The sequence below is a fragment of the Alligator sinensis genome, unplaced genomic scaffold (genome assembly GCF_000455745.1).
Source record: "Alligator sinensis unplaced genomic scaffold, ASM45574v1 scaffold1669_1, whole genome shotgun sequence".
Taxonomy (NCBI): domain Eukaryota; kingdom Metazoa; phylum Chordata; order Crocodylia; family Alligatoridae; genus Alligator; species Alligator sinensis.
In genome coordinates, this window is record NW_005843624.1 from 21,276 (window position 1) to 29,847 (window position 8,572).

Here is an 8,572-nt window from a genome sequence, read left to right on the forward strand (position 1 = left end):
CTCTTGGGGGCTCGCCGTGCCCACCTTGGGCTCCCCGATAGAATCGCCCCACTCTAGCTAAGAAAGTCCGGGCTGGATGAATGGACTGTAAGGTGGATAGAAAACTGGCAGAGCATCGGGCTTGATGTCTAGTGGCGTGGATTGTGGGGCTGTGATGGCATGGAGCAAAGCTGTGATCTGATCCCCACATGCCCCTGCCTGCAGAATTGGTGTCCAATGCAGCGACATAAGGGGAACGGATCACAGCTCTGCCCTGGGCTCCAGCCCTGTACTGTCAATGCCCCATGATCCTGGCTCCCATCTGCACATCCTGCACCCACATGCCACTTCCCACCCAGCTGCCGCCTCATCCTAGCCACCTAGCTGAGTGCGGAGGCCACTCGGTGAGTTTTGGTGAGCATTTTGGGGAGACCAGAAGTGCTGACCTAGCCTGTGAAAGCTCATGAAAGCTTCCTAAGTAGCCCTTAGGCCAAAATAATTGCCCACCCCTTTCTTAAACCATTCTTTTACTCCAGGCTAGTTGTTTCCTTTCCTATTTTTGCTGCTAATTGCATTCATCCTGTGGTAGCTGACCTAATTGATGAAGATTGAAATAAAAAAGGCATTAAATGCTGTGTTTACTTGAATCCAAGGCAAGGGTTTTTTTCCCCCCATACAACACATGGAAAAAAAACCCCTTGGATTCAAGTAAGGTCTCGGGCAGGAGGCTCTGGTTACAACTGCAGCAAGTTACTCGTGGAAGACCATACAGCGCACGCAGCAGGGAGTGCCAGGGAGATCATGCATGTCAAGCATGGGGTAGACTGCAAAGCGTGCATCCTGGGGGAGAGTAGGGAAGATCATGGAGTGTGAGGGGGGAGACCACGTGGTGGTGGGTAGGGAGAGCATGGGGGAGATTGTGCAGTGCAGAAGGGAATGCAGGGGAGATTGTGGGGTTTCAGGCAGGGGGAGTGCAAGGAAGATTGCATGATGCATGGGGAGGTCAAGAGTGGAGGAGATCATGCAGTGTGTGAGCAGGGGGAACTCAGGGGAGACTGTGCTTTATGGGGTGAGGAGCTTGGGTGGCATGGGGGTAGGTGTGTGGGGGGAATAGCACAGTGCGGGGAGGTGAGCGCAGGGGATTTTGTGGGGTATGCAGCTCAAGGGGAGTGCGGGTGGTGTGGGAGGGGTGCAATCATGGGAGAGATTGGGCAGTGTATGGACCAGGGGGGAGCATGGATAGGATCACATGGAGCAGGTGGGATGCGGGGGAGACTGTGTGATGGAGGCTGGGAGGAATAAGGGGGAGATTGTGCAGTGTGGAGGGGACGGTGGAGGGATTGCACGGGGTGTGTGTGTGTGTGTGTGTGTGTGTGTGGGTGTAAGTTGGGGGGCGGGGGTGGTTCAAGCAAGAAAGATCATGTGAGAGACCATGTGGTGCACGGCCCATGGGAGTACTAGGGAGATTGTTGAGCAGTAAGGGAGCAGCTCCGGCTCCGGCTCCGGCTCCGGCTCCGGCTCCAACTCAGGGTCAAGGCTACTGCTGCTTGGCTGGAACTGGAGCTGCAGCCAGATCCACAATATTGGATAAGCAATGGTGCGCGGCAGGTGGCCGTGAGGAAATCAGTCAGGGGCAATGCACTGCAGGGGGCAAGTGCCCAAAGGGTCAGGCAATATAGGAGCAGGTTGGAGGGGAGGCAAGTGGCAGGGAGGACAGCAGTCAGGGCAAGTTTCAGTCTAGTTACATTCCAGCTCCACCTTTAAAAGCAATGTCTCATGTTTGGGAGCCCAAACAGAGAGGAAGTGAAGTAAGTTTGGGAGGATCCCAGGGAGTTAGATCTAGTGTTATTGCCACAGACAAAAATACATTTGATCCTGTTTCCCATGTGCCATAATCCCATTTAGGTGCACAAGTCCTGTGTTGCAACAGGGTGTGGATGTCTATCAGTCAAAGGGTTTTCCACCTGAAAACTTTCTCCTCTCAGATGTGAAACTCAGAGGAGGCTTCTTTTCCTGCATATTGCTGTTCTGTTAATCAAATGTCTCTCTCAAGTAACAGCTCCAAATTTGTTTCTGACTTCAGATTTTCGCACCCAGTGACACTCACCCACTTGGTATTTCAGCCAACTGACCTCCAAAGACCACAAAACATGTTAGGCACTACTCCTGCTTATCAAAAGGTGACACAGTTTTAAGGTCACCTTTTTGAGGTTACCATGCAGTTACTGGAGGTATTGCATGGGAATGTTCCTCCAATAGAAAATGAATTAAGATTGTTCTTTGTGCACAAAGGGCCAATTATTGCAGAGTATGAGAAAGAAGGGGAAATGCTGGCCCCATAGTAGGCTCTTTCATAATTCATCTCAAAAGGGGGCCAACATTTCACCTTGGAAATTCATCCTTGGAAATTATCATTCAAATTTCCTGAATTACCATGAAACCTACAGGTGTGCGTAGAGACCTGTTCAGGTTTACAAAGGGAAAAGAAAAAAAAGTTGATGGAAATAGCGTTTCCCTGAAGTCACTCATAAAAGGAAACATCCATTAAAACTTCTAGAGGTATTTTGCCAACTTAAAAGATATATTTTTTTTTTCCTCCCAATTTACATGATTCCCACTGGTATTCTCCTTTGGGGCTTTATTTGAGAGTGAAATCTTGGACAAGTTCACAAGGGACTGAAGCACTTTCTGTACAAGGTGATTCTTTAAAATGAAAACGAGCCTCAGAAACGTAGCACATGCTTGGAGTCTGTCCTTCAGTTGTTGCTCCATTCATTGTAAAGAGGTCATCTATGTGGATTCAGGGAGAGGAGAGGATGTTCCTGATTTCATCCTTCCTTTTTTCAAATGTCTTCATTACTCTTTGAAAAGGAAATGCAAAGAGGAAACAATACTCTTTCAAAACTTATCTACCAATATATATGGTATCTTACATTTTAAGCACACTCCAATCATTATTTGTGAAAAGGGAAAGCAAGTGTTATGATGTAAACTTTTAAACTCATAATTTAAAGTTATTTTGGTTGTTAACTACTCACTCCAACTGAACTTCACTGGGATTGGCACGACTGAGACATCACCATTCTTTTGGAGTTCTAGATTACTTTAATTTGTCTTACTTTTTTTTCTTTTTACGTATGAATGCACTGACTTTGTGATTTAGCTCAGTGTGCTTTGATTTCTTCAACTGAGTTTATGAAATTTAACCTCTTAACCGATCTCAGCTAGACATGAAAAAATCTGCTGTGACTCCCCAGCCCTCATCAGAATTGCTCTAATGTCATTGTGATCAGGATCTGAAGTCAGTGGAGGTACAAAGCTGGAGGTACATAGTGGGGCTAACGACAAAAGATTCAGGCAATAGGATCTGTGCTGAAAGAGTTTCCAATAATAAAAAATGATGCAAAGGGGGCCATTAGTTAAATTGGTTTGTTCTAGGAAAATATGAAAATAGAGCAATATTGGCTCAGTGGCTCTTTTACCCTTTTTTACAGCACACTACATCTGTCACTCCTCTGGCCCCAGTGGAGACATGCTTGTCTTACTGAAGGGGGAGGGAGCAGTAGTCAGTAAAAGCAATAAACTGGTTTTAGGAGGTAAAAACTCTGAAGACAACGGAAAGAGATACAGGATCCTACATAGCACAGAAAGGTGTCTTTAGGGAATACTGCAGAAGCTAGATATGAAAATATGGAAGTATTGATGTGCTGTGTAATGGCTTAAAAAAAGATTAAATTCCACGCTTTCCTTTCTCCTGTCAGTTATAAAAGATGCCTAGGAATGCAACTCTAATGAGGGGACATTTCACAGGAATTATTCCTGATTTACCCCAGTGACTTAAAGGAAAGAAAAGTCCTTACTACTTATGTCATGTTCCCATCTTAATGCACACCTTGTTATGGGGTGAAAAGTTACAGCATTGGAACAGTTCAGCTCACTAGAGCTTATGTAGATAGTGGGGAACGCACGTTACTCTTGAGGTGTTGGTGTATGAGCAACTTTCCAGGCCATATTGTATATGCATACCTCCTAATGAGGGACATATATTCCAGAATACGGAAAGGTTTGATCCTGCTCCAGTGGAGCCTATTTCATATTGTTATTTTCTTCCCGCTCCCCTCAACAGTTGGAGGACTCTAGATTCAACATATATTCCAGAATATGGTATGATCTGATGCTGCTCCAGTGGAGCCTATTTCATATTGTTATTTTCTTATAGATTCAAGAACTTACAATGTCTAACATTTACATGTGTTGATATTGCTTAGCTTTGTCATAAGCTGTGTGATTTGTCTAGAAAGTCCTAAAGGTTTGAGCTGAACAGCTGTTTGTAAATCTATGCATCCTGTATTATTTATTATTATCATCATCGTCATTATTGTTATTATTATTATTATTATAATAATCCATCCACCTGTGGCCTGGCTGTCAGTTTGATAGACTGCTTATTATTATGCTTATTAGTAGTAGTAGTAGTAGTAATAGTAATCCATCCACCCATGGCTTGGCTGTCAGTTTGATAGACTGCTTAGTAGCTCTACTTGTCAGATGTTTGCAATTGTTTAGATGTCCATTTTCATTCCTACAGAAGAGCTGCCTTATTAAATGGAAGCCAGTAACCATTCTAGACTATCTGAGTTCAACATGCAGGGACTCTTTGACCATCCCCATTTATAGGGGCTCTTCTTTGGAACTGTGCTCTGCCTTTTTGTTGTTGCCATCAAAGGCAATTCCCTGATCATCCTGGCCATTGTCTTCCACCTGCCTCTGCACACCCCCATGTACTTCTTCATTGCTAACTTGGCTCTAATTGATATTTTTTGCACGTCTGCCATCCTACCCAAAATGATGCATAACCTGATGCTTGGGAAGAAAACCATCACCTTCGATGTCCATGGCCCAGCTCTTTACTTTCACTTTGTCACCTGGAACAGAGCTAGTGCTCCTTACAGCCATGGCTTTTGACCGGTACATGGCCATCTGTCATCCCTTGCGCTATGTAACTGTCATGACCAAGAGTGTCTGTTTTACATTAGCAGACATTGTCTGGGCAGTTGGAGCAATCAGTTCCTTGGTGCACACCTTGCTCATGCTTTGACTAAATTTTTGTGGGCCTAACTTCATCCAGCACTTCTTCTGTGAAATCCCACCTCTGTTGGCATTGTCCTGCAACTCAACCTACCTCAATGAAGTCATGGTCTTCATTGCTGATGTCTTCCTAGCCATGGGGAACTTCCTACTGACCAGTATGTCCTATGCCTTCATCAGCAGCAGCATTCTGGAAATTCAGAGCTCTGAAGGGAAGCAAAGGGCCTTCTCTACATGTTACTCACACCTTGTTGTGGTTGCCCTATACTACTCTGCCATTATCTATACTTACATTCGGCCGACCTCCAGCTACTTGCTGAATAAGGACAAGCTGGTGGCCGTTCTGTACACACTTGTGACTCCTGCACTGAATCCTCTGATCTACAGTCTGAACAACAAAGAAGTCAAAGTGGCCTTTAGGAAAATTCTTCCACTTAAGAGAGAGTCAGCTTGAAAATAACAGGCTTGACTGTGTGATTCAAACCCAAAGTAGCTGAGCCTGCAGGGAGAGGTGAAGTCTGGGTTCAAATCCCAGTGTTCCTAATGGACTTCTTTGAACCTAATTGGGCACATCCCTGTGTGTAGAGGTGCACACTTCAAGGGACACAAGAATTTACAGCGCCCATTTGTGCCACTGCTATGTGCCCCAGGGCACACCCATGCATGTGCGCTCTGGTGTGCCTCAAATTGTCCTGGGTGGGGTAAGAGAGCTGTGCTGGCCCCAGCAGCCTTACCTGGGCTCCTGGGGGCCTCTGAGTGCAGTAGCAGCATCAATCTGTTTGCACGGAGTCTGGCTGGCAGCCAGAGCATGCCAGAGCAAACTGCAAGCATGCACTCTTCTGAATGCACCCATTGTCTCTATCTGAAGTCCACGCTTGATGTAAACTGTTGCAACATCCTGGATTATTGTTCTCACACTGCAGTGGAAATAGGAGAACTTCCATGCCCTAGACTGCTAGCAAAATGGTGGAAATGTACTTGTATTCATTTACATTATTAGTGAACTGCACTCATATTATCAGTCTAGGGTGATACTCTAGACAGCATTAGGAATATTGGCTGCATCTACACGTGCAATTAATTTGAAGCAATAAACTCTGCATCAGTTTGAGCTGGAGTAAACTAACATGCCATTTAAACATGCACTCAGGATAGCAGCAATTTGAGCCAAGGCAGAGTAGTTTACACCAGGGCTGCTCAGCCTTGGGCTTTAGGTGGCAGCATCATGCAGTGGAGGGGCAGGTTGGGGCACAAAGGTCCTGAAAGTGCAGAGTGCATTAGTTCATTCCAGGTCATGTGTTCCAAATCCACAACCCCTGTGGTCATTTCTGTCTGGGAATTTAACCCTGCGTAGGTGCTCTGCATTAATTCAGGTCCCTGATAAAGGAGAGTGATAACTTCATTCTCTTCTGTCTGGGGTAATGAATCAGAGAGAGCTGCTAGCATTTTCTTTTGGATGAGGTAAGATTTTGGGGCTTCTCTTGGCTTCTGCTTTTCCATTACATGCAGTCTCTTAAGGGAAGAAGCTGGCAGTAATATTTTAAGAGCACTTATCATCCATTCCCGGGGTCCAGGAGCAGTTTGCTCCCAAAAACTTATGCCCACATCTAGAGCATCTGCATCACCAGGAGAGGCACATAAGTGAGCTAATTGAGTTAAGTCCATGCCATCAGCAGAGGGGTCCATTTGCCAAATGCAAGCCAGCCACGCAATGGCAGTGTCTCGGTTCAGTGGCCCCAGTCTCTCAGCAATAGCCTTGGCTTGACTGGGAGACCATCTCACCATGGCAGTGACTATCTCCATTGTGGGAAGATCATCTCCTGCAACTAGGCATTTAACCTCATTTGTGGTAACAGGGGCAACATTATGCATTTGGGGCCAATAGGGGTTGAATGGGCTTTTGGGGACTGCATCAGGGAGTATCTCTATTTTCCCAGGGGACTCAAAGTCACAATCCTCACTCAAACCTTACAGCTGCTACCACCCCCTCATGGGCACTAAGCTGAGCATGCAATTTCCTGATCTCCGCCTCACACTTCTGATGGCTTGAGGCTGCCTTTGCAGCCTTGTTTTCCTCTGCCAGGAAACGAGTTGCTGCTCTCGCTTCTTGTAACAACACTTTTGTGTGTGTTAATTCTTTCTTATACAGCTCTAAAGTCTTGCTTGCCTTATTCCTGTCTCTCTCTAAGTAAAGTTACCAGTTTAAGCTTTTCTGCTATAAAATCACACCTGTCTATCTCACAGTCTTTAAAATGCTGTTGTAAATGTTCTTTTTCAAGCTCCAGTTCCTGCTTCCCCTTTAACAGTTCAATCATTTCCAAACATGCATAAAGCATAATGCAGCCCAGGCAGCAGCTGCATCTTTTGCACTACTATGTGGCTTAAGAGTGGTGAAATACTGTTCAAAACTCAAACCTGCCTCAGTCAGGGGATTCTCACCCTTGAAGCATCCTTTTTCCCAGGGGCATTTTCCCTTCTTCATTACCCATCTCTCTAACCTGCAGGGTTTCTCCTCCCTCAAATGAGCAGCTAAAGGGGTTTTTCGAGACATTTCCATTTCCCTTGTCACACTAATGATCACTATCAAAAAGCCTCTTTGACACAGTCACTTAGATTGCACACACACAGTATTACTCCACAATCTTAGTTCTAAAGTACAACTCTCATCTCTATAGCATGGTCTTAAAGTTATTCCAGCACAGGTCTTAACTTAACCCTCAAATGAGCAGCTAAAGGGGTTTTTCGAGACATTTCCATTTCCCTTGTCACACTAATGATCACTATCAAAAAGCCTCTTTGACACAGTCACTTAGATTGCACACACACAGTATTACTCCACAATCTTAGTTCTAAAGTACAACTCTCATCTCTATAGCATGGTCTTAAAGTTATTCCAGCACAGGTCTTAACTTAAAAATTACAGGAGGCTCTATGAGAGAGGGACCTAGCTGAAGGAGCTTGGTCTGATAAGAAAGAAAAGAGAAAAAAGAAGCCAAAAAAAAGGAAGATAAAGCTTTCAGGTCATTGCCTCAGTTTACCACTCTGCAGCAGCTATTCAACAATTACCACGAGATTAGGGTCATGTGCTGCGAGCCTTCTCCACCAATTTTGTTAACAGATTGGCCCATCACTTTGGGGTGTGCTCATTTATTAGGGATACGCTTCTAGGGTCTTTGTAATTCTATTAATGTGCTGCTTGTGTTACTTGTGTTTCTATACAGAGCTGTATTTCTCCCTTCTGCCAGTCCTCACCCCCAATGGAGCTATCTTGCAGGACTCGGTTTCATTGGGGTTGGGTTCCTCCAGTCACCAAATCAGTCATACACACAAACACACACAAATTAACGTGACACGCCTGACATGGACAGCCTGATACCCTCACATGCCAAGAATCAGTTCATCAGAGCAACAATAAACTGCCGTCAGACACAAGCACACAGGTGAACAGACTACCTCTTCATTCAGCTGGGTATCCAGCTGACACCCTCATGGGCCAGCATTCAGT

The 8,572-nt window shown here is 45.3% G+C and overlaps 1 protein-coding gene across 1 annotated transcript in view; it reads left to right on the top strand.

Annotated features, from left to right (window-relative positions):
• LOC106723347 (olfactory receptor 13G1-like) overlaps positions 1–5,521 on the top strand; it is a 10,262-nt gene extending 4,741 nt beyond the window's left edge. The window contains 1 exon segment of the mRNA XM_025195590.1: positions 5,016–5,521. Coding sequence (XP_025051375.1) covers positions 5,016–5,521 — 506 coding nt within the window.
• Positions 5,522–8,572: the final 3,051 nt, after the last annotated feature.